At 43.5% G+C, this 26,879-nt stretch overlaps 1 protein-coding gene across 4 annotated transcripts; it reads right to left on the bottom strand.

Annotated features, from left to right (window-relative positions):
* Window positions 1-530: 530 nt before the first annotated feature.
* LOC139408786 (rapamycin-insensitive companion of mTOR-like) lies at window positions 531-26,050 on the bottom strand. 4 transcript variants are annotated; one of them, XM_071153109.1, is made up of 38 exons: window positions 25,826-26,050; window positions 25,642-25,689; window positions 24,388-24,485; window positions 24,222-24,286; window positions 23,340-23,471; window positions 23,179-23,242; window positions 21,078-21,204; window positions 20,837-21,006; window positions 20,679-20,746; window positions 19,307-19,374; window positions 19,080-19,162; window positions 18,739-18,826; window positions 18,535-18,625; window positions 18,367-18,433; window positions 18,141-18,221; window positions 17,866-17,966; window positions 17,503-17,668; window positions 17,310-17,411; window positions 17,172-17,218; window positions 15,593-15,728; window positions 15,174-15,373; window positions 14,788-14,914; window positions 13,962-14,126; window positions 13,736-13,812; window positions 13,576-13,654; window positions 13,264-13,461; window positions 13,066-13,158; window positions 12,821-12,927; window positions 12,455-12,693; window positions 11,114-12,203; window positions 6,501-6,587; window positions 5,525-5,702; window positions 5,234-5,318; window positions 4,888-5,082; window positions 4,053-4,211; window positions 3,802-3,925; window positions 3,587-3,725; window positions 531-3,521 (listed from the first exon to the last, which is right to left on the bottom strand). In XM_071153109.1, exons 1-38 carry the CDS (start codon window positions 25,872-25,874, stop codon window positions 3,447-3,449), a joined length of 5,268 nt encoding a protein of 1,755 aa, XP_071009210.1. In that variant the 5' UTR covers window positions 25,875-26,050; the 3' UTR covers window positions 531-3,446. The 4 variants fall into 4 exon arrangements, with proteins under 4 accessions (XP_071009210.1, XP_071009211.1, XP_071009212.1 ...); XM_071153110.1 differs by having other exon boundaries at window positions 25,536-25,689; window positions 25,826-25,873; XM_071153111.1 differs by lacking the exon at window positions 6,501-6,587.
* Between the last annotated feature and the right edge of the window lie 829 nt (window positions 26,051-26,879).

The following is a 26,879-nucleotide window of genomic DNA, read 5'->3' as shown; positions in this document are numbered from 1 at the left end:
ACTGTTGACGTTGAGACTGGTGTTTTGCGGGTACTATTTAATGAAGCTGCCAGTTGAGGACTTGTGAGGCGTCTGTTTCTTAAACTTGATACTCTAATGTACCTGTCCCCTTTGCACAGTTGTGCACTGGGGGCCTCCCACTCCCCTTTCTATTCAGGTTAGAGCCAGTTTGCGTTGTTCTGTGAAGGGAGTAGTACACAGCGTTGTACAAGATCTTCAGTTTCTTGGAAATTTCTTGCATGGAATAGCCTTCATTTCGCAGAACAAGAATAGACTGACGAGTTTCAGAAGAAAGGCTTTGTTTCTGTCCATTTTGAGCCTGTAATCGAACCCACAAATGCTGATGCTCCAGATACTCAACTAGTCTAAAGAAGGGCAGTTTTATTGCTTCTTGTTAATGATGCAATCTTCGAATATTTGCATGAAAATCTCACCAATTGGATGGAAAACTAGTTTATGGTTTTGGATTGAATACTGTTTTTGGACAATCCATCATAAAGACACATATACACAAAAAATAGTGACATAAGTGAGCAGTTGATGTCTGTTTTTATTATCAATATGCATCCCTTTATTAAGATTTATTCTAATGGCCCATATAATGCCAAAAACATAGAAACCACAAATTGGTAAAAAAAAAGTCATAAAGCTTCTTAAGTGTTATATCTTTCCTCAAGAGAAAACATTTATCTTTGTCTCTTTGTTCCTAAACGGTACAGGTATATAAAAGGATTTGTTTTCAGATCTCCATACAGTGCTTTAGAGAAGCTCAGAATAAGTCAACTTATAACACATTAAGAATAAGGGGCACATTTTTTCAAATGTCTCAATGCACACGGCAGTTAAATATTTGAGGTTGTTACTTCTCGTTCCAATTGCTAGAGAACAATTCCAACTAGTTAAGTCAGTTTGGCTTTTTGGTCCATAACAGAACTTGTACAACTATGTTCCCAAATAACTGACCTTATTCAACAGCTATCTGAAACATCAGTAGAATGTTAAAACCTGCTATGAAATGTAACATTTTATCTATTTAGAATTTTGCAGTTAGTTGAATACAAAAGGAAGATCTACAAAGGAATAGAGGAATCTGCTAAATGAAAATGTCCCCATTTCTTTTTAATTTAGAGTAGTGATCAAACATGCACATTGTACTGCAACTATAGAATTCTCCACTTGCAGAGGACTTATGTTTTCAACACAATGCATTTATACAGAGGAATGTTGATTGCTCAGTGCAATTGAACTGCACCCAAATCCTCTTTTCACCAGTCCATTTCTCTAACCACTTCATCACTTAACTAACCAAGGCCATCATAAACAGTAAGACTAAACATTTCCATTGAGTCGGTCATAAGTGCATGTTGTTTTTGAATGAATCAGCACAAACAGTGCAGCAATAGAAGTAGCATTGTCAGTCAAAGTGAATGTTCAAGGCAGGTTGGAAATGAACACAATGGTAACCACCATTTCTTTAAAACAGTTACTAAACAACATCTAATTCCCAAACCACCCAAGCTCAACCTCAGCACTCTAAATCCAAGCAGGTGCTTTTGACAGGCTCTTCTCTCTACAACAGGCATATAGGTACATTGTGGCCTTAACATTGGTTGCTTATCATTTTCACAACCTATTCATCAATTAATTCAGCTATAATCAGGGCCAGAATGATTTACTTTTAATTTATATTACAAGTAAAAAAGTATTGTCTCATATGTCAGAGCATTCCTGAAAAATAAGGCAATGTCATTTCAGCTGCCTAAACAAAATGTTTAAAAAAAAGCTGAAAAAGTACATTACACCCCATTACTCATCTTGCATAGCAAAAAACACCAGTACAATCCCATATTTAAATGTTTTAAACCATCATACTTTCACAAACATGTAGATAGATTTCTGGATAGTGGAAGTGGCTGTCATTGGAAGAGTTTTCAGATGAAACGAGTGTTGTTATTGCACATGTTCAGGCAGGCCCTGCTCTCCACTTTAAGATGTTTGCTCCAGTTTCATTATTCTCCAGTTTTACCGGAATGAGGACAAACAGACAGCATCTCCCAAGGAATGGCAACTGACTGGAATGGCAAATTACTTCTGCCCAATACTGAAGCAGAATTTCTCCTTGGCCATCAAGTAGTGACTGTTGTCCTGGACCATGTTCTAAGGAATTTCACGGCAGAAAAAGGAGCAGTCTAGCAAGTGATAACATGACTACATAAACACTACCGTATAGTCACAAACATGTGTCTTCTTTCGCCTTGACGAGAACCAAATCTAATGTCCTAACCCTGTGCTTTTACTTTTGGGTTTAAATAGCTAGGTAATAAACAATAATGCATGCAGCCTTGGTTTCAAACATCAGTTCAATAACTGAGCGTAAATAACTCCTCAGTGCTGAAACACACAGGCCGATGTTCAATGGCAATAATTTGGTAGATTTCACTCCTACATGTAGTTGTTCATTTCTTGGCATGAATGCTTAAAAACATAGACAAACAACAACAACAACATCCAGCAAGGGGCAAGGAGGAATGTTTCCTCTTCAGCACATGTCAACAAAACATACAACAACCAAACTGCATCAGTGACTGATCATCTAGCCTACCTGTATCTGCAGTCATTGAATAGAGCAATACCAAAAGCCTTTTCAGCACTATTCTCCTTCACTGTTCTTTGTTCTGGTACAATAAATATACATATGGATATTCACAATGTCATGGTCTCCAGATCTCTCCAGATGAGAGGTTTTAGTGTTATGCAGAGGAACCTGTCCTCTTCAGTGTTTTAGTCAAAGTCAGTGGATCCACTTTGGGAGAAGCTGAGCTAAAAACAACATGTTAAGTTATTTCATATAAGTGGTTGGGCTGCAGTCATATACTTAGAAAAACTGAGGAAGCCCTCAGAAATGATGGACCGTTCTACATTTTTGTATTATGCCATTTTGGATTTAATTGTGGTCCAAGTTCAGTTGGTGATGAATTTCCAAATATGAGCTTTAATTTTTTTTACACTTTTTATTTGATTAATTTTTTTAAAATGCTCACAGCTTGCTCATTTGGTCAGATAAAACCTGTGTTTGTTCATCCTGTGTTATCCATCCATAAGATCTTAAAGTCAATAGGAAGAACATATTTCTTCCCTCTAGTTTCTCTTCTCTCCATTTGTGTCCAAATCCTAGGAGGACACACTCTGGTATGGAGAATTAAGGGAGGATGTGGGGGTGGTTCAGTGGTTAGTGTTGACTCAAGTCGGGGGTAGGGTTTGACTGAAAGTTAAGGGATAAAAAGTTCGGGGGGGGGGGTATGTGACTGGAAGAGCAGTAGTGGTGACTATGTTTGACTGAGGGCAGGTGTGACTAGTAGATCAGTAGTGGTGACTCAGGTTTTGACTGGGGGGGTGTGACTCAGGGTTTGACTGGCTGCAAGAGGGAAGGGAAGACAGAGGATGACTCAAGGCTCAGCAGGAGGGTCAGTCGATCCGTTCTTTGGCGGCATGGAGAGGATGTTCTCTGCCTCTTTGTACATCTGAGGAAGAGACAGAGGTCAATAGAAGCCAGTCAACATGTATTGTTATGAATGTGTGCGTTTACCGGGATAAATGGCACGTCCTGGAAGAGCTCCTGGATGAAGCGGCGTGCCGACAGACTAAACATGCAGTGGGCCAGCAGGTAGGACACCTCAGAGTAGAGACAAATGTCATCGAATGCATAGGGGAACTTCTCCTTGATCCTGTCAAGACAAAAGACACAGGGATATCAACCTCGGTTTGAGTGTGTGTTGTGAAAGGAATGTGTGTGTGTCTTACGTTAGCAGGTTAGTCTCGTGGCCTTTGGTCCCGACAGAGGAGCTGAGGTTGACCACCAGACGCAGGACCTCCTTCCTGAGGAGAACCCTGCCGGCCGGCGCATCCTCTGGGATGGACTTCACTCCTGAGGGGGGAGAGAGAGACCACAGATAGCCAGGAGGTTTAGTCCATTCCTCTTCAACAAACAAAATAACCTTTCGCTTGTGAGAAAAGCATTGTATGAGAGAAAATATATATTTTTAAACACTTACCCAAAACCAGTTCAGTGCTACGGGTGCTTCCTGGGGAGCCCTGGGACATAACATCACTGCACCCAGACACCCCTGACACTTTGGTTTGGGCCATGACCTCCAGGTGATTCTGCACAGGCGGACTGCACCACTCTGAGAAAGGGTGGTCCTCCGTCAAGTCTGAGGGAGAAAGGAGAATTCAATTAAGTTGTTTATTGGTCGCAGACTAAAGTAAAAATAATTGATAAAACAGCACAATGTTCTATATACACACTGAACAAAAATATAAAACGCAACATACAACAACTTCAATTATTTTTCAGAGTTACAGTTCATATGAGGAAATAAGTCAAATTAATTTATTTCAATAAGCCCTAATCTATGGTTTTCACAAGACTGGGAATACAGATGGGTCTCAGGAATACAATACAATGGGCCTCAGGAACTCATCACAGACTTTCTCTACATTCAAATCGTCATCGATAAAATGCAATTGTGTTCATTGTGCATGCCAAGTGCATCTGCGGCATTGTGTGGTGTGACAAAACTGCACATTTTAGAGTAGCCTTTTAATGTCCCCAGCATAAAGGGCACCTGTGTAATGTTCATGCTGTTTAATCAGCTTCTTGATATGCCACACCTGTCAGGCGGATCGATTATCTTGGCAAATGAGAAATGCTCACTAACAGGTATGTAAACAAATTTGTGCACAAGATTTGAGAGAAATAAGCTTGTAGTGCAGTGCGTATGGAACATTTCTGGGAAACTTATTTCAGCTCATGAAACATGGGACCAACACTTTACATGTTGTGTTGACATTTTTGTTCAGTATAAATATAATGTATCTGCAGCTGACCTGGGTGGCTGTTGGATGCGCTGAAGCCAAGCACAGTCAATCCAGTGCAGTAGAGGCAGTTGTCATCGTTGTGTTCCTGTAGACCAGTCTCCTCTGAGCCCAGTAGCTGCTGCTGCTCTGCACGGCTCACCCCCATCAGCTCTGTGATGCTCAGCTGGGAGCGGAGCACAGCATGCCGGGAGTGAGGGCTGGGACCTGGGGGTAGGAGCGCACACACACACACACACACACACACACACACACACACACACACACGATCATACATTTACCTCTTTTTATTCAAGCGTGTTGGTCCTGAGCGGGCCTCTTATCTCAAGCAGAGCCATGACCCTGGGGTATTTGTTACCATCGGAGTCTCCAGAGAAGAATTTGGCAGATCTGTCCTCAGAGGGCGGGCTGGTTCTCTTCAGGAAATATGGTGTTTCTTTTATCTAAAAAAACAAATGATGCTACAGTTAGCAACACTCACAGCTTTATCCTTAAATATATAAACAACCTCAATTTCTTTGGTAAAATATTTAGAGCACAAGTTAAATTGATAGATCAGGGGGCAGAGTGGGATGAGATGGGGAGTGGAGTGGGCCAGAGGGCTCAGTGCTTCTGGGTTCAGAGAGAGGGGTCAAACGATGGTCACTACCTGGAACATGTTGTTGATGTCCACGGGCAGCGCCAGGCCGATGAAGTCATCAGAGCTGCCATAGGTGGCACTGGACACCATGGATCTCACTGAGGAGGACCGCTGCAGAGTGGTCTGGCTGATGGGGCTCAGCAGATCCTCCTTATCCAGAGATGCAAAACTCAGAGCCTTCAGGAACCTAGAGATGGAGAGAGATACAGTGAGTTAGGAGGCAGGGCAGGTAGTGTGATGGGGTGGGGAGAAAGAGAGATCAATACTGAGTAAAAGAGACAAGACTGTACTTATAGAACAATGCAAACATGAGGTAGGTTTGACTCGACTTTCTACATGCAATCAGCAGTTGGTTGCCTCAGTCAGGGACATGGTTCAGAAAAAAAGGAGGGCTAAACTTCCCACACCATAATATAGATGAACATTTAGGATGTAGGAAGTCACGTCGACTCAAATGACCACAGCAGGGCTCAGAAGGGCCTAGGGTTACAACATTTCTGTAACTTCCCCAAAATGTTGCCGCTTTGTGGAAACACTTTGTTGCTTTAATGAATTTTGTCTTGCTGCTTTTTGTTCTATGTTGCTCTGTCTGTATGCTATGTCTTGCTTGTCCTATGTTGCTATTGTCTATATTGTAATTGTTTTTAATAACCTGCCCAGGGACTGCGGTTGAAAATTAGCCGGCTGGTTAAAACCGGCACTTTTAATTAAACGTTGATTAATGTGCACTGTCCCTGTAAAAATAAAATAAAATCAAACTCAAAATTAACATGATTTCTGGAAAAGCTGTGAATTTTGGAGAAGTTACTGGAATTTTGCTACCATAGAAGGGGCACAATAACGTTGATGCCAAGGGTGGACGTGGGGGACGAGGGTGTTGCAGCTTAGCGCCTCCTCTATGGTGTCAAATAAGGAACATCCAATAGAGGAGGGGGAGAGGGAGGGAGGGGTGAGCTAGCGCCTGTTAAGATGTCTGTCCACGCACCGTGGAAGGAGGGCTCTGACAGGCCTGCGACTGGACCCAGCTGGCCCACCGTGACCCAAACAGCCAAACCTTTTTACTGAGCACCTACTGAAAAAGGGATCATCAGAAACAGCACACACACACAGCATGTTACTCCCATTGAGGGAGGGCTGCTGAGGGCTGAAGAGACACGACTTTACCTAAGATCTGTCATCAGATACAGTTGTTTAACATGATTCAGATACTGTTGTTTAAGAACATGATCCCGGTGATGGGATGATAAGTCTACTGAGGAAGTGGACGACAAAAAAATGTTGTAATAGTTACAAGTGGAATTACTCATTGTTTTGGTTTCAACAAAGTTCCTGGTACATTTCAGCAAATTCCAGAAGTAATTGGAACATTATTCAAGCCAGAGCAGAGGTCAAACTGTTGATCTTGTCATGAGGGAGACGGGAGTATTTCCGAGAAATAGTATTAGTCGTGGGAGATTCTAGGAAAATAGTTCCTAGGGGTGTGTGTGTGCACAAGTCGAGGGGGACTGAGTAACTGGAGGCATATGTTTGAATGTGTGTAGGTGTATGTATCAGGGATGCAAACTGCTGAGGGCCCAAAAAGGAGACACTTAAAAAATTTAAAAATACACTGAAACATGCAAAAGAATCCCTGCTAGGGGGAAATGCAGGTTAACTAATTAAACAACAAAGAATATGATCTACATGATCAGTCTCTGTGTGTAAAATAAAAGTGGTTAATATGAACCTAACTCAAAGGCAAAACATGTAAAGAAAGCAATCCAATGTTATTTGTTGCCTAGACTTTACTGCAAATGACACTCAAGTCTTGAGAAAAAAAACAATACACTAATATTGCAGTTAGCCATGACAGCCTTTATAATAGAACGCTTGTGAACGCAGTTGAAGTCGGCATACACTTAGGTTGGAGTCATTACAACACGTTTTTCAACCACCACAAATTTCTTGTTAACAAACTATAGTTTTGGCAAGTCATTTAGGACATATACTTTGTGCATGACACAAGCCATTTTTCCAACAATTGTTTAAAGACAGAATATTTCACTGTATCACAGTTCCAGTGGGTCAGAAGTTTACATACACTAAGTTGACTGTGCCTTTAAACTGTTTTTGTAATGGCTTTAGAAGCTTCTGATAGGCTAATTGACATCATTTGAGTCAATTGGAGGTGTAACTGTGGATATATTTCAAGGCATACCTTCAAACTCAGTGCCTCTTTGCATGACATCATGGGAAAATCAAAAGAAATCAGCCAAGGCCTCGGAAAAAAAGATTGTAGACCTCCAACAAGTCTGGTTCATCCTTGGAAGCAATTTCCAAATGCCTGAAGGTACCAGGTTCATCTGTATAAACAATAGTACGCAAGTATAAACACCATGGACCCACGCAGCCGTCATACCGCTCAGGAAGGAAACGCGTTCTGTCTTCTAGAGATGAACGTACTTTAGAGCGAAAAGTGCAAATCAATCCCAGAACAACAGCAAAGGACCTTGTGAAGATGCTGGAGGAAACCGGTACTAAAGTATCAATATCCACAGAAAAACGAGTCCTACATCGACATAAACTGAAAGGCCACTCAGCAAGGAAGAAGCCACTGCTCCAAAACCACCATAAAAAAGCCAGACTACGGTTTGCAACTGCACATGGGAACAAATATCGTACTTTTTGGAGAAATGTCCTTTGGTCTGATGAAACAAAAATAGAACTGTTTGGCAATAATGACCATTGTTATGTTTGGAGAAAAAAGGGGAGGCTTGCAAGCCAAAGAACACCATCCCAACCGTGAAGCACGGAGGTGGCACCATCATGTTGTGGGGGTGCTTTGCTGCAGGAGAGACTGGTGCACTTCACAAAATAGATGGCTTGAGGAAGGAAAATTATGTGGATATATGGAAACAACATCTCAAGACATCAGTCAGGAAGTTAAAGCTTGGTCGCAAATGGGTCCAAATGGACAATGACCCCAAGCATACTTCCAAAGTTGTGGCAAAATGGCTTAAGGACAACAAAGTCAAGGTATTGGAATGGCCATCACAAAGCCCTGACCTCAATCCTATAGACAATTTGTGGGCAGAACTGAAAAAGCGTGTGCGAGCAAGGAGGCCTACACGCTTAAATAAATCACTTTACTATTATTCTGACATTTCACATTCTTAAAATAAAGTGGTGATCCTAACTGACCTAAGACTAGGAATTTTTACTAGGATTAAATGCCAGAAATTGTGAAAAACTGAGTTTAAACGTATTTGACTAAGGTGTATGTAAACTTCTGACTTAAACTGTAAATACTGCACTTATATTGGAAAAAATACATCTTAAAGTAGAAATAGAATGAAACAAACAGGCATTCTATTTTTGCTCTGTTATCGTGGCCACTATAGACATCAAGGGCACAAGGCTACATGTGTGCAAAAATAATGTTCACTGAGTAAAAAAAAGTATATTTTCCCCTCACTCACACACACACACGTAACTGTCAAGTTCAACACAACAAAAACAATATATTTGGGCTACAGTGCACATTATTGTACACAATATATTTGGGCTACAGTGCACATTGTACACTTTCTGTCTGTGAACATCTGTTCTACAACGTGCCAGCAAAAGTGTGAAAGAGGGAAAGTGTGTGGTGTTCCTTTCACCTCTATAGTGGCATCCAGCTTAAGCCAGGTCCAGCTCCAGCTACACTTAATTCCTGAATCCACTTGTTAAATGAGGAGTTGCTTGTTTTCACCTAATTCTCTCATTCTGAAAATTAACCACATACCGTAGAGGGGAAACATTTGTTAAAACCTGTTTGGGATAGAGGGCAGCATTTTCACGTTTGGATAAAAAGTGTGCCCAGAGTAAACTGCCTGCTACTCCGTCCCAGTTGCTAATATATGCATAGTATTAGTAGATTTGGATAGAAAACACTCTGAAGTTTCTAAAACTGTTTAAATGATGTCTGTGAGTATAACAGAACTTATACGTCAGGCAAAAACCTGAGAGAAAATCCAACCAGGAAGTGGGAAATCTGAGGTTTGTAGTTTTTCAACTCTTGGCCTATCGAATACACAGTGTCTATGAGGTCAAATTGCACTTCCTAAGGCTTCCACTAGATGTCAACAGTCTTTAGAACCTTGTTTGATGCTTCTACTGTGAAGGAGGGGGGAATGAGGGCTCTTTGAGTCAGTGGTTTGGCATAGTGGCATGAGCTCGTGACGCGCGTTCACGTGAGAGTTAGCTTGAGTTCCATTGCATTTCTGAAGACAAAGGAATTCTCAGGTTGGAACATTATTGAAGATTGATGTTAAAAACATCCTAAAGATTGATTCTATACTTCGTTTGACATGTTTCTATGGACTGTAACGGAACTTTTTGACTTTTCATCTGCTCATAGTGATCGTGCGTCATGAATTACTGGGCTGAATGCGCTAACAAAAAGGAGGTATTTGGACATAAAGATTAACTTTATCAAACAAATCAAACATTTATTGTGGAACTGGGATTCCTGGGAGTGCATTCTGATGAAGATCATCAAAGGTAAGTGAATATTTATAATGCTATTTCTGACTTCTGTTGACTCCAACATGGCGGATATCTGTTTGGCTTGATTTGTTGTTTGAGAGCCATACTCAGATTATTGCATGGTTCGCTTTTTCCGTAAATTAAAAAAAATAAATCTGACACAGTGGTTGCATTAAGGAGAAGTATATCTTTAATTCTGTGAATAACACTTGTATCTTTTATCAATGTTTATTATGAGCATTTCTCTAAATTGATGTGGCTCTCTGCAAAATCACCGGATGTTTTGGAAGCAAAACATTACTGAACGTAACGCGCCAATGTAAACTGAGATTTTTGGATATAAATATGCACTTTATCGAACAAAACATACATGTATTGTGTCCTATGAGTGTCATCTGTCGAAGATCATCAAAGGTTAGTGATTAATTTGATCTATATTTCTGCTTTTTGTGACTCCTCTCTGGCTGGAAAAATGGCTGTCTGTGTTTTTGTGACTTGGCTCTGACCTAACATAATCATATGTTGTGCTTTCGCTGTAAAGCCTTTTTAAAATCGTACACGATGGGTAGATTAACAAGAAGTTTCTTTCATTTGGTGTATTGCACTTGTTAATGTATGAAAAATAATAAAAATTCAATTTCGCACGCTGCCTTTTCAGCGGAATGTTGTCGAGGGGTGCCGCTAGTTTTAACAGATGGTGGTTAGTTCGTTAGCATTTCACACAGATTGCCAGGGTCCAGTAAGCAACTAACGCGTTATAACTTAAGGAACGGCAAGGAGTCGTATACCAGTTAATATTATAGCGAATTGGTTAGGTAACTAACTTCTTTCTTCAGTCGCATACTGCACTGCCTTCTGTTGTTATGTAAACGACTGGTTGAGCCTTGAATACAGCAGCCAGTATTGCTCCAAGCGCGCATCACTCGTTCTCTTACAGCCAGTAGTGATCCAAACCTCCCCCCGTCCAAACTTTTCTCATCGGATCTACATGAATCACTTAGGTCACTTATTTTGGATTCAAAACGGCAAATTTCGCCAAAAGGTGACTAGTTTGCATCCCTGATTTATGTGTATGTGCGTGTCTGTTACCTCCTTGGGGTGAGTCTGGAGTCCAGGCTGCCAGTCTTCATGTTGATGGTATCGGTGAAGAGCATGTCTTTGGCTGGGGAAGCCAGAGCCTCGCTGTGGGACAGGGATGAGTGGATCCTCTGCTGCTGAAGCCTCTTCAGCGTAGCGTAGCCCAGCGCATCACGCTGACTGGCGTACGTGTCACGACAACTTGCGTACTTCAGTGTGGCGTAGCCCAGCGCGTCCCGGGAGTTGGAGTACATGAGGCTGCAGTCCGTTAGGCCGCTCAGGGTGGTCAACGAGGGCGACTTGAGGGACTGGGCGCGGCGAGGAAGGGTGTGGGAGGAGCCGGGGGGCACCAGGGAGGCAGAGCTGGATTTGGACAGGGAGGAGAGGTGGGCGGTGTGGGGCTGGGGGGTGAGGGAGGTCAGGGTCTGGATGGTTTGGGCGCTGATCACACTGTTGATGCTGACACCGTCCGTGTCGATGGTGGAGGGCAGGGTCTCCCTGGAGGGGCTGGAGCTCATTGAGCTGATGCCGCTGGTGGTCGTGTCCGTGTTGAAGCTCTGACTGCGCGATTTAAACTGAGTCCCCCCGCCTCCTCCGGACGGGCCATACCCGGCCAGGCGCTCCCGGCTAGCCTGTTCTCTCTGGTTCTCACCCACCCCTGACCCTCCTACCCCCACTGACCGGCCTGGCAACCTCCCCTCCCCCTCCCCAAAGCTGGGGGTGCTGCCCCGGTTCTCAGATGCCTTGCTGCCCACAAAGGAAGTTTCTAGGTTGACAGAGGGGCTTTTGGGCAGGTGGCCGTCATTATAGATTGGGAAGACGTCTGAAGATCCAAAGATGTAGCTGGGCTCGGTGACGGTGCGTTTGCGCCTCTGTTCCCCCTCTACCTCTCCTCCGCGGCCCCTGGGAATGCCCTTGGGGTCGCTGTTGCTGCGGAGCTTCTTCCCAGATAGCGACAGGGAGTGGAGGAGGCGGTTGCGGAAGCGGCTGGAGGCCAGGAGGTTGAAGGGGCTGCGGTCTTTGTACTTGGGTCTCATGTACATAGGAGGATCGTCCGACAGGTCACAGTTCTCCAGCCTCTCATCGTCCATGATGTACATACCTGGAAGTGACCTTTCACGGTTAATAATCAAATCAAATAGTTTTTGTCACATGCACCGAATATAACAGGGGTAGGCCTTACTGTGAAACGCTTCCAAGCCGTTAACCAACAATGCAGTTAAGAAAAAAAGTGTTAAGAAAGTATTTATTAAAATAATAAAATGTACTTGGTAGTTTGGGGTAAACATTTGGAGATACTGTACCAGTTAAAATAAATTATAACTAGTTGCACAATGACGACTAGAGACTTACTGGGTTGTGTGGAGTCACTCTCACTGTTGTGCATGGAGCTGGTGGAGTCAGAGGCGAGGCTGAGGCTGGAGGGGACAGAGGACAGCAGGCTGGGGGGGTTGGGGTGGGGCTCCATGTCATCAGGGACAACGGGCCACAACGTCCGGCGGCTATGTCTCACAGCGTCCCAGCCGTGCTGCTTCAGCATGTCACAGCCCTGACGCGTCTTCGAGATCAGCCCCAACACGTACAGACACGTCCTACACAGAGTCAGACATTACAGAAAGGTCCTGGACAGAGATAGAGTAATCTTATGGGACAGCACAAGCATGTTGCTTCACTAGAAGCACCTTCAATATGAGAGTTTCAAACATGAATACGTTTTACCCTCTGACGGAGAGAACCTCACAGTGCAGAGCCAGAACCACTATGTCAGGGATCACCCCTTCCTCTTGCAGGAGGTTCAACCCCCAGTTTGACGACCCTATGTTACCCTGGAAACAAACAACATTAATTCTCATGTTATTATGAAAACGATTTCATGGGTGAATCATGTCAATAATTGGCACATAATTGGGAAACTCCTCGAATTAAAATAGATGTGGTAGTTAGTCATTCTTAATTATACTGACCAAGGCCCAAAGTGCTGCCTTAAGCTGTTTAATGCCCTCCCACTTGTCCAGCATTGGGGAGCGAACAGTGTAGCTTAGGTCAGGAACCACATTCTAAAGAGAAAGTAAGAAACGAAAATGGTATAAATGCATTATGCCTGTAGGACTAATTGCTACATGACCAGTGTAATAGTGGGTGGTTCAACTAGCTGCAGTTACCTGGACTTCCAGTAGATGGCAGCCTGTCTTGTCATGGACAAGCTGGCTATACAGATGCACAGGAAGATAAACATTTGGCCTCTGTAACCTTTGGTTGCTTCGACGTACATAGTTGTCGCCGTCGACAGGTTTACGGTACGTGGTGAGAGCCTCGTTCAGCTGCTCCTCTATCATGTCCACATATTTCAGGTTATACTCCTACAAAACATATACGATGACATAAAAACTCGACCAGTTTTTTTATGCGCTCATGCGACAGCCAAAAGATGCAACTCATAATTTATTACATTGTTTGCTTGAGTATGAATGTACCTTCTGCCATTTCTCTAGCTGCTTGGTGACGTAGCCCCTCTCATTGAGGTAGGAGAAGCCCTTTGGAATGGACAAGAACCTGGAGAGAAAAATGAGGTTAGAGACAAAAGGACCTAATACAGACTACAAATAAGAGCAGAGTTTTCTCCCAGCAGCTTACCGTAGCAGCAGCAGGACACCCTTGTCCCCCAGGTGTGTGAGAGCTGGCTTCATCTGGATCAGAGCATGGAGGTTTGCCTGGAAGAAAAGAAGATACATCTCAGCTAATACACTACCGGAGTCAAAAACTACTGGATTAAACTAAATTACAGACCGTAAGGTACAGCAGTGACCAGGGATGACATAGCAAGACACCGCAACAAAAACTCAGGCCCCTCATTCCTCACCTTGTCCTCACAGGCCTCATCCAGTATGTCCAGTGCCTCCATGGAGATGGTCTTGTTGCGGTCGTGGAGCTGGGTGACCAGGAGCTCGATGCCCCAATTACTGAAGAACTCCACGTTGGCACGCAGCAGCACCCGCAGGTGTTTAGTGGCATACAGCCTGCAGTTCTGTGGTACACAAACAGACGGTAGAAGAGGACAGGCTAGAGACAAAGACAGTATGAAGATTGAAGAAGCAGTTTTAGCCAATAGAAATCACCCCCTATCACACTTGTAGCACATGTCATGGCGACGTTGGCTAGCTAAGCTCACGAGTAAAAACACGTCGTCGGGTGCAACGGTCATCTCACTCCGAACTGTGCATGTGCAGACCGTCAAATCAATCCTTTGATGTTAAATAGTTTTTGACGAAGATTCTAACGTGTCGGTTTGCCACTTTCAACGAGGTTACTCGTGAACTACTACAGACATTGGCTCAAATCTACATTCTGCCTTTTAGATGGAGGTTTAATGAACAACTAAGGAAGAATTGTTCACTACTCTCATTGACTTCTCAAACCCCGGCCTGGTCCGTTTGGTCTGGTTCACGGGTGTTCCCGAAAGTCTTGCGATGTTGTTATGGAGTTATTGTCATTCTGAAACCCTAACACATACGCTCCATTTAAAGCACAACAAACCAAATTGCACATCACAATAAACAAATGAAATACAGGTAGTTTCTTTCCAAAAACTTGTGCAAGCTCCTCCTCCCTCTCTATGAAACCAAGATTGATCAATTATTGTGTGAATTACATCTGTGCGTTCTCAGTGCAGGAGGTGGTGTTCTTACGTCAGTGGCAGCGGTGAGGATCTTGGACAGGATGACCCTGGACAGCCCGTCACGGCTGTAGTCCAGTGTGGACACAGTGAGCTTCAGCAGGTGGTCCTGATTCTTCAGTGTACAGATGTTCAACAGGCTAGTCGGAGAGCACAGGGTCAATGCACTGCTCAAGTACCATACGCACAACAACACAGTGACTTGAGTGAAGATGAAGTGGGAGTGAAAGAGGATAAAGGAAATGCTCTGCAGTAGCTTACAAAGACACCAGGCACCTCTAAAAATTGGCCTGTTGAAGGTACTAGGGATCTCCCAAGATAGAAAAAAAAACACCCGGAAGAAACTGGTTTGAAAAATAAATAAATAAATAACACACTAATGGACATTGAGAGACTGACCACTGGAAGACACTGCACTTCTCCAGCATCTTGACGCCGTGCGGGTGTGAGGAAAGAGTGCCCAGGAACAGGAAGTAGTGCTGGCTGAGGGTGGTGAGCAGCCCGTTGCTCTGGAGACTGCGGTCGGGCTTCAGCCCCGAAGATGATGAGAGCCATTGGACTATGTCCTTCACCAGGTCCTCCAGGTACACCTGCCCATCCTGACACACAGAAACATAATGTTCAGGTAATGTTGGATATGGTGAGAGAGGTCAAAGTAAGGTCATGTAATTATTTGATTATCAAAAGAGTTTACAATCCGAGGTTGTTTGAACGTTTTTTGGATTGTTCATTAATAGCCCTGCATAGTGAAATTCTCTACTGCTGTTTGTAAATATCAGTAGTCTATTAGAGTTTTACCTCATAGTAAACCCTCTCACCTCATCAGACTCCAGGAGGAACTCAATGAACTGGCATCCCACCACAGTGAGCTGCCTGGCTTTGCTGTGGTCCAGCTCCAGGCTGGCATACAGCTTACTGCTGGGCTTATAGAAGAACAGCAGCCTGCGCACAAACCTGCAGAGAGAGAAGCCCAGCGTCAGTCAGTCAGACAGAGAAAGAGAAGCCCAGCGTTAGACAGACAGACAGACAGAGAAGCCCAGCGTTAGACAGACAGACAGACAGAGAAGCCCAGCGTTAGACAGACAGACAGACAGACAGAGAAGCCCAGCGTTAGACAGACAGACAGACAGACAGAGAAGCCCAGCGTTAGACAGACAGACAGAGAAGCCCAGCGTTAGACAGACAGACAGACAGACAGAGAAGCCCAGCGTTAGACAGACAGACAGACAGAGAAGCCCAGCGTTAGACAGACAGACAGACAGAGAAGCCCAGCGTTAGTTAGACAGACAGACAGAGAAGCCCAGCGTTAGTTAGACAGACAGACAGACAGACAGACAGACAGACAGACAAGCCCAGCGTTAGTTAGACAGACAGACAGACAGAGAAGCCCAGCGTTAGTTAGACAGACAGACAGAGAAGCCCAGCGTTAGTTAGTTAGACAGACAGAGAAGCCCAGCGTTAGACAGACAGACAGAGAAGCCCAGCGTTAGACAGACAGACAGACAGACAGACAGAGAAGCCCAGCGTTAGACAGACAGACAGACAGAGAAGCCCAGCGTTAGACAGACAGACAGACAGAGAAGCCCAGCGTTAGACAGACAGACAGACAGACAGAGAAGCCCAGCGTTAGACAGACAGACAGACAGAGAAGCCCAGCGTTAGACAGACAGACAGACAGAGAAGCCCAGCGTTAGACAGACAGACAGACAGAGAAGCCCAGCGTTAGACAGACAGACAGACAAGCCCAGCGTTAGACAGACAGACAGACAGAGAAGCCCAGCGTTAGTTAGACAGACAGACAGACAGACAGACAGACAGAGAAGCCCAGCGTTAGTTAGACAGACAGACAGACAGAGAAGCCCAGCGTTAGTTAGACAGACAGACAGACAGAGAAGCCCAGCGTTAGACAGACAGACAGACAGAGAAGCCCAGCGTTAGTTAGACAGACAGACAGACAGACAGAGAAGCCCAGCGTTAGACAGACAGACAGACAGACAGAGAAGCCCAGCGTTAGACAGACAGACAGACAGACAGAGAAGCCCAGCGTTAGACAGACAGACATACAGACAGAGAAGCCCAGCGTTAGACAGACAGACAGAGAAGCCCAGCGTTAGACAGACAGACAGACAGACAGACAGACAGACAGACAGACAGACAGACAGAGAAGTCCAGCGTCAGTCAGACAGAGAGAGAGAGAGAAGCCCAGCATCAGACAGACAGAGAAGTCCAGTGTCAGACAGACAGAGAGAGAAGTCCAGCGTCAGTCAGTCAGACAGACAAAGAGAGAAGCCCAGCGTCAGACAGAGAGGAAAGGCAACAAAAGAGTCAAACACCACAAGCACATTCCCTTCATGTTACCTTTGGTTTGGTGAAAAAAGTGGTTGTAATGTTACTTACTTGTGTATTTGTTCATCTTTATTGCTCCGCAGGTTAACGTTGGGCCACTGCAGATGGGTAAAGGCAACATTGAAGAGAGACAGTACTGAAAAAGAGACTGTAATAAGTTTGGATTTATTGCAGTCCTGCTCCACTCACCTTCAGTATTGTTGCGATGAGAACCCAGTTCCAGTCCAGGTTCTCTTTGTGGTTCAGGATGTGGCTGTCTCTCAGGTTCATCATGAGAGCATCCTCAGTGTCCTGCAATGCAAACAAGGACAGCATTTCAAATACCACCACAGCAAATCCCAGATGCTTTTGTTGCAACACAGGGACATGGTTTGATATGTACCTTAATGACAAAGATATCTCTCTGTGGTCTAAAGTGCTGGTCTCTACAGTAGTGTGAAGCCTTTGATTTGCGGATGATGTGGTCCAGGTACAGGCTATTGGGTTTGGGTCCTTTCTTCTTCTTCTCGTGGAAGCGCTTCAGGTAGTTGACCGCTGCACTCGCCCGTCTGAAAAAAGACAATAGATGTTGTGCCATTGTCAATAACACAAAATCCAAAGTATTTTATGGGACTCTCCTGTAGCATATGCATTGTTTAATGAAGATTAGTGTAGGAAGTTTCATGTAACTATAGTCATACAGCCTTTGCTCCTGTCTGCTACAGAGTAAATTCCTCACAACGGTCCCTGTCTATAGTGAACTCACAGTCTCTTCTCCTGGGCGATGTCGAAAGAGGCAGCCTTGTTGATGAGTGTGGGCAGGCAGTGCAGGTGGTGGCTGTGGGAGTGTGGGAGGATGGTGTTGGCCTGGGGGAACAAAAATAAAACAGTTACAAGAACCATGAAAAACAAATTACAAACGGACACCAAAAAAATAATAATTAAAAACGAATGTGTCAAAAACTGCTAGAGCATATCCTCTGGTCCAGTTCATTGACCCCACATAATGTTAACATCTTAGAGGACAATGACTTGAGTTACCATGTGAAGCAGTTCTCCCAGTAGAATGATGGCTCGCACAGCATTGTTGTCATCGGTGCTTGTGATAACCTCAATCAGACCCTGTTGAGCGGTACACAGGCTTTACACGACAGGCAACAGTGGCTTGCGTGTGGGATCTTTAGGTAGTAACAGTGACAGATATCCAACAGCACTATTTGGTTGAATATACACAAACTTATTGATCCTCTGACATTGATGACCACACCTCAAGAAGTCCACTCTTGATGAAGGCAGACAGTACCAAAGCCAGGTAGTTATCCATTAGGTCAGGCCTGAGGGGGCAGACAGAGAACACTGAGTTTATGCAGAGAATGTGTCCCATAATCATGTGTAAAGGAGAGTTGAAATTCAGTGATTTTTTAATATTTTTTACCTTGACCGAGCTCGATGTGGAAGGATACATTTGGCTTCAGAAGCCACAAAGCCGTCTGATAACCTCCAACTGTCTTGGAACCTACTGGGGTCTACAGGGGCAGTATAGAGACAAGGACACCTTGTGACTCAATAATATATGGTACATGAGATGCATGATAAGGCGGTTAGAGGTTATTTACGTGAACAGTGACATTGTACCCACCCACACTGATAAGTGCTTCAATAAAGTCCGCGGTCGCAACAGGCATGGGGAGCCGGAATATATCATACATCACCTCTAACAAGCCTTTCTGTGGGAGATTGAGAGGAGCCATGTTTACTTACACACAGTCTAATAGTGACTCCATTATCCCCTAATTACAAATGTACAACATTTTGATGAGGAGTGGGAAAATAATATTTTTTAGGGGAGTGCTCCACATTAAACTGAGTGACATTCTTATCTGTGTTTTTGAGCCCAACCATAGAGCAATCTCGAGGTAAACTTGAGGACACTGCATTCCTTTTGACCTCAGTTGTCACATGCTGATATGCTATGCTTACCCTTACTTCCACATTTGGTATACAGAGCAGGCCAATAAGAGACTGGATTCCAGAGTTGCCTGTCTTGCACAGGTTAATGATGCCTGGGGTGAGATTGCGACAGAAAGAGAGCATAGGGTCAGGTAAGAACACGTTCATACCACATCACTAATAACATATATCAAAGCTATCAGGGTATATAGACACTCAGACTCATAGATGACTGAATATGAAGGATTGAGGTTTACCTGACCAGGAGCGAAAGGAAGCAACTATGGACATCTTACTGGCCAGGAATCGAGCTTCCCTGTCTTCCCTGGTGTGGACATCAAAATGCATGATTAACATCCCAAAAATAATTGATACAGTAAAAAACAACACCAGTCAAACGTTTGGACACAAACTCAGCAAAAAAATAAACATCCTCTCACTGTCAACTGTGTTTATTTACAGCAAACTTAACATGTGTAAATATTTGTATGAACATAAGATTCAACAATTGAGACAAACTGAACAAGTTTATGTTTTGCATTTCGGTAGGCCGTTTTGCATTTTGGTAGGTCGTCATTGTAAATAATAATTTGTTCTTAACTGACTTGTTTAGTTAAATAAAGATTAAATAAAATAAATAAAAAGAGGATAAGTTCATTAGTTACCAGCCTCAGAAATTGCAGCCCAAACAAATGCTTCACAGAGTTCAAGTAACAGACACATCTCAACATCAACTGTTCAGAAGAAACTGTGTGAATCAGGCCTACATGGTCGAATTGCTGCAAAGAAACCACTAGTAAAGCACACCAATAATAAGAGACTTGCTTGGGCCAAGAAACACCAGCAATGGACATTAGACATTAGTGGAAATCTGTCCTTTGGTCTGATGAGTCCAAATTTGCAATTTTGGGTTCCAACCGCCGTGACTTTGTGAGACGCAAAGTAGGTGAACAGATGATCTCCGCATGTGTGGTCCCACCGTGAAGCATGGAGGAAGAGATGTGATGGTGTCAGGGTGCTTTGCTGGTGACACTGTCTGTGATTTATTTAGAATCCAAGGCACACTTAACCAGCATGGATACCACAGCATTATGCAGCTATACGCCATCCCATCTGGCTTGTGCTTAGTGGGCCTATCATTTGTTTTTCAATAGGACAATGACCCAACACACACCTCCAGGCTGTGTGAGGGCTATTTGACCAAGAAGGAGAGTGCTGTATCAGATGACCTGGCCTCCACAATCACCTGACCTCAACCCAATTGAGATGGTTTGGGATGAGTTGGACTACAGAGTGAAGGAAAATCAGCCAACAAGTGCTCAGCATATGTGGGAACTCCTTCAAGACTGTTGGAAAAGCATTCCTCATGAAGCTGGTTGAGAGAATGCCAAGAGTGTACAAAGCTGTCATCATGGCAAAGGGTGGCTACTTTGAAGAATCTCAAATATCAAATTTATTTTGATTTGTTAAACACTTTTTTGGTTACTACATTCCATATGTGTTATTTCATATTTTTCATGTCTTCACTACTATTATACAATGTAGAAAATAGTAAAATAAAGAAAAACCCTTGAATGAGTAGGTATGTCCAAACTTTTGACTGGTACTGTATGTAAAATCCACACTTACTTGAGTTGCCCCTCTGATGTGTCTGCATTGTGTCTGTAGTGAAAGTCTGTGTACGGGGCCAGGATTTGCTGGAAGAAAAACAGAACGAGAAAAACTAAAATAATCAAATTAATCAAATTCCTATTAATGAATGCTGCTCGAGCGTGTATTGTCAGTACCTCGAGCTCCACATCTGAGCGCACATACTGGCGTGTGTGTGGGTGGTTGAGGAGGTGTAGGATGGTAGTGATGAGCGCCTCGTTGATGCGGCTCAGCTGACAGTCGATCACGTTCTTCAGAATGGTGCTGAGACCACTCCTCTGAGCCACCACCACAGGGTTCTTCACAGCTGCAGAACAAAGGAATCACACAGGGTTTAACCAAAAGATCACAAATAGATAAGTGTGGTGCCTCACTCACCAAGTTCACAGATGATGGCGATACAGACGCGCACCATGCGGTCTCGCTCCTGTAGCCCATCTTTGCCCACGGCAATAAGGGAGTTGGTGACAGACGAGGGGAAGAGCAGTGCATTCACTGTGATCATCTGTAGGGGGCAGCAGAGAGGGGACAGTTCAGAGTCTCACATAGTAGTAACCGCGTGATAGAAAGATGTTGACTAGATAAGTAAGGGATCATCAACGAGGGGCTATACGTTCTATGGAAAAAAAATGAACGACGTGAAAGGTGTGTTCCACAACGTGGTAGCGGAGTGGAATTATTTTTCCAGAAAATGTATAGAGCCCTGAGTTGATTATCCCTTTCATACCATGGCTATAATTTCACACATGCCACTATAAATGTGTTTATTTACCATTCGAGAAATGTGTTCAACATCCACTGAAGTAGCTAGAAGGTTTACTAGATAGCTACAGTAGTTGCCGTGGTAACCAAACAAACAGACTTGCTTGATTAGTCCGAGCTCGCTATTATGAAAATCGAATTCAACAATATCAATACTGTTTTCAATTCGACTTTCAAAAGCAGCTCAAACAAACATGTAAAAATTAATTGTACCGTGCAAATATACTGTGTGTTAAAGGGAAATAATGCATGCTTTGGAATGCCCTTCAAGCCAATCAGAAATTAGTATTCAAGTTCAACAATGTCATGGTATAAAGATTGTGGCTCTAATCCTGGACACTGATTGGTTAAAACCGCATTCCAGCCGGTGTCTATTCCACAAGTTACCACCGGCTAAAGCTATCACGTTGAAATGCCCATTTACTCTGTTCCATCTGACTGCGCAATCCACTGTCTCATCAGCCCAGCCAGACAATTTATAAACTTGATCTGCACTGTAAAAAGCATCTAGACATTACCTCACATTTCTTTTTAGACTAACATTTAGTTTTCAACAGCGGAGATTTGTATAAACCTTGCCCTCTCTGACATTTGCAACATTGTTTCAGTATTGAAATTCGATCTCCAGTTGTCCCATAGTAATGAACGTGTAGGGGTCGGGAGTCAGGACGAGACAGGCAGGCAGCTTTTCTCAGCCAGTCGAAATCATGAATCAGCATCATTTTTATGTGTGTGTGTGTGATATATATATATATAAAGAAATGTCAATAGAAAACAGGTCAAACAAAACAAAGTGCAGCTAGTTTGCAGTCTTTCCAGCTTCAGTTTGAAGTGGATTGTGTTAGCTTTCTGGCCCTCAAACCATCACGGTCACCTAATAATCCCCAGTTTACAATTGGCTCATTAATCCCCCTCCTCTCCCTTGTAACTATTCCCCAGGTCGTTGCTGCAAATGAGAACGTGTTCTCAGTCAATTTACCTGGTAAAATAACGGATAAATAAAATTAAAAAATAAAAGCTGTGTTGTTGGCAAGCTCCTCTGAACAATGTCCTGACGAGACAGCACACCTTCGATGCCAGGTGAAATCACGCATCATTAGCTCATTGTTATGATGTATCCAAATAAATGTCACTCGAAAACAGCTTAAAACAAATGCAAATACTTTGTTGTTATTCTGGCTGAACTGTTTAGATGTGACTGTAAGTTAGCCGTAGTTTGCTAGCTAGCAAGCAAGGGATAAGAACATTGCCAGCCAGTATGGCAACAGAACATTTAGAACATCCATAGATACAGAACAGAAAGACTTAACGACTGGTTTGCGTCTCTGGCAACCGAACCAATAGAACGAACGACCAGCTGGCTCAGGTAGAAATCCTAGATTTGCGTCGAGACTATATCTTGTGGAAGGATGAAATAGTACAAATCAATTCTGCAAAATAACGTTTATAATGAATATATGTAAATCATTATTTGAATATATTGGTAACCCATTGTATAAGTGATAATGCTCTTGAAGCCGGTGTTTGGAGGATATATTAGCATGGTTTGCCGATCCTTGATTTCATCTTGAGCCTAACAACACCCGTGCCAATATATCCTCCAAACACCAGCTTCTCTGGCATTATCACTCAAATAACTGGTCGTACTTCGAAATCTTACTGAATGGTACACTATGCATGAAATTAATTTAGTTTGGGAGAGGTTGGGGTGTCTCACCTTTCGCACCAGCCTGAGAGCCTGTGTCCTTTCCACCTCATTGCTTTGCTGGATGTCTATGCACCTGGAGAAGGACATACTCAGTCACTCAGTGGTTGAAAGGTTAAGTGGGCTCAACATTGGGATAAGTCACACACACACTGTCCAGATGTAGCACTCACCTGGCGATCAGGTAGTCCACCTGAAGACGGAGGACCTTCTGGAGAATAGCGCTGTCTCTGATCAGGTAGCGTAGAGCCCTCAGCCCTGCAGCTCGCACCTCCTTAGCCTCATTTAACAGCGCTAACCGGAGACTAGAAAAGGGTCAGGATGGGAAATGCGAGGGGGAGAGAAGAATAAGGAATAACAAACAAATCAGCACTTGACTTCATTATAATGGAAAATTAATTGTATAGTGGAACTGAAAACAACATAGGCTGTCATTGAAAATAAGAATTTGTCTTAACTGGCTTGCCTAGTTAAATTTAGGTCAAAGAAAGAAAATAAATCAGCTGGTAGGGGGCCTCCTGAGTGGCACGGTGGTCTAAGGCACTGCATCACAGTGCTAACTGTGCCACTAGAGATCCTGGTTTGAGTCCAGGCTCTGTTGCAGCCGTCCACGACCAGGAGACCCATGGGGCGGTGCACAACTGGCCCAGTGTCGTCCTGGTTAGGGACGGTTGGGCCGGCAGGGATGCTCTTGTCCCATCGCGCACTAGCGACTCCTGAGGCGGGCAGGCGCAATGCACGCTGACACAGTCGCCAGGTGCACAGTGTTTCCTCCGACACATTGGTGCGGCTGGCTTCCGGGTTAAGTGGGCATTGAGTCAAAAAGCAGTGCGACTTGGCTGGGTTGTGTTTCGGAGGATGCACGGCTCTCGACCTTCGCCGCTCCCGAGTCCGTACGGGAGTTGCAGTGATGAGACAAGACAGTAACTACCAATTGGATATCACGAAATTGGGGAGAAAAAAGGGGTAAAAGTAACAAAACAAAAAATATAAAGAAAAAACAGCTGGTACTGTATACGTAGCACCACTGAAGATTAATTTCTCGAAAGAATCACCAGATGACGATCTCTTCATGTGTAAACCCAAGCTTCTCCTCTGAGTGGCCTGCATTGCAGAGAAGCTGTGACAGACGGAGACAAACATACTCGTAAGAACACATTCAAACATAACAAATCAAACGTTACATACACTTAATGTCTGCTGAGATGCTGCCCCACAAACCTTTATGAAGTTGTTCAGGTGACCGAGTTTGCGCATGTTGGAGACTCCTTGTTGCTTGGCAACATTCTGAAGGATTTCCCGAAGGTTGTCTGAAGGATCTGAAACGAAACATCAACAGGTACAATGAACTGAAAGGTTCTCTCACTGGTTTACAACTCTGTTCCAATGCGTTACAGTAACAGAACACACTGTGTTCAGGAGAGACCAGCATGACTAAGCCTCATTAATGAGTGGGACCGGAACACTAAACTAGAAATAGAAACACATTTGGGATCAGGGCATTTGGGATTTCTTCACCCGAGTGAGCAATATAAAATCTTATGCGATAAATCAGTAAAACATTACTATTCGGCAATAGTCCGAATGTGCTATTCTATGCTTCAGTCAAGTGACTTCGGGTTCAGAGTGTCCATGAGGAAACCTGGGGATATCACTTGGACAGAGTGTTCCTGTAATGAGGACAGTTAAGATGCCAACATGTATATTTAGCTGAATTGTGGTGGAACTGCTCTGCTGTGAAAACCCATTGCACTTCAGTGACCAAAAAAAGCACTCAGTATTACCATATCATCATACTGTTGATCAAGGTTGTGGCATTTTGAAGGTGCAATATGATTCAACTAACTTTTGAAAATGCCTTTAGGGGCTTACTGTTACATCCATCCGTTTAACAGGGGAGCTACTATCCTAAACTCGAGGTAAGTCTGCCTATGTCACTTTTTATGCAGTAGCTACATCATTTCAAACAATAACTAAATAATTTGTTTACAAACTCTCCCATGATGAAAAACATAAACAATACAATACAGGCCCTTAACATTTGGATTATGATGATAAAGTAGGAGTGTGTTGGAGTTTAGCTTCAATAAGGCATGGGCCTATTCTGCAAATAAATCAAGGAAGGGACTTGGACACATTTCTCTAGTAGAAAATCAATGGCATTGAATTAGCATTGAATTGCATACAAGCAATATGCAGTGAGCTATAAACATTGAATGACACTAGCTAATATCCAAACCATAACATGCATCAAAACAACAATGTCGTGATGATCATGTTTTGAATTGCTGCTAGCTATGCTACTTAGCCAGGTTGTCAACACAGTTAGCATTGTAGCTAACTAATTAAATGTAAATAAAGGGAGTTACCATGTTCGGCCATTTAGTAGCAAGCTAGCAGCATCCTACTAATAAATTAGCTAGCTTCGATTCAATGCTGGGATGGTGACTCCAAGCTCCAATCTGATTCACCCACCTCTGGAGAGATCGAGTGGTACATTTTCCTCCCCACTGTCATTCCGACCTGTCAAAGCAAACCATACACACCAAGCATTAACGGTTAGCAATGAGCCAGCAACTAACAGGTACAATGAAAGTTCCGCTTTGTGTTCTGGAGGGTGGCTAATCTCTGGTCCAGACTGAAATATATATTGTCTCACCTCGCATCCGAATGCTTCGACTCGGACGGCCTCGGATGCTGACCGCCATCTTTACGGAATCATTCAACACCGGCCGGACCGGAATCAACAAGGATTATCGCGAGAAATTCCACACTCATTGCCTCTTATCTAGCCCAACCACAGTATATGGGGCTGTAGTATTTAATGAATACTGAAATAAAAGGTATTTCTGCACCATCTATTGCAAATTATTGTAAATTCAACATTTTCATGATTCGAGGACAGTGCCATTTATGACAACCGACATTCGGCAATATTTGCTTTAGTTTCTGTCAGGCCCATAATTCGCTCAGATCTCTTGGTAGCTGGAAATGTGTCTCCAACCTAAAACTGAACCAAGTATACATTTGGAGAATTTTACGAGTACGTCCCTACTTTCACAGTGTGAGGGGTTAACACTAGAAGGGATCCAGCTTAATGTCAGTGATGTCAAGATTCCGCGAGAGTATGAAACTTGTCTGCCAAAGTTGGGACTTGGGAGCAGTATTGCCATGTTCGCGGTTTTCACACAATTTAGGTTGTCATTATGGAGACACACTTTTGCATAAAACATATTAATACGCTAGAACTGATGCACATAAATAAATGATGGAGGCAAAGCACTGAAAAACGACTTTGGTCGTCCTTGGGTCTCGGGGATGCCCGAGTGGAAATTTGAAATGGAAGTTATGGAACTCCCTCACCTAGTCTTTTTATGGGGGAAATTACTCAACGAAACTGACATTAGGCTAAATGTGAAGAATGGTACATTTGCCTCTGTTGGCCATCATGGAGCCTATTAACGTATATGCCATTGTAGGCTACAATTTGATACAATAAATATGTTGAAATGACGATATCACTGGAGTCATTACAACTAAATGTGTGCCACTTGTGTAGCCTACCCGGAGCTGGCAAACCAATTTAATAAATAGCCTATTCCTATAATTACGTTTATTGTAGTAGTAGCATTGTGTTATTATGCATTAATGGTCATCATAAATTAATTGAATTAGAAATTACCAAAACTCTATCGCAGTTGCCGGTCGATCAG

The sequence above is a fragment of the Oncorhynchus clarkii genome, chromosome 5 (genome assembly GCF_045791955.1).
Source record: "Oncorhynchus clarkii lewisi isolate Uvic-CL-2024 chromosome 5, UVic_Ocla_1.0, whole genome shotgun sequence".
NCBI lineage: Eukaryota > Metazoa > Chordata > Actinopteri > Salmoniformes > Salmonidae > Oncorhynchus > Oncorhynchus clarkii.
The sequence above is the reverse complement of the archived record's forward strand: the minus strand, read 5'-3'. Positions and strand labels throughout refer to the sequence as shown.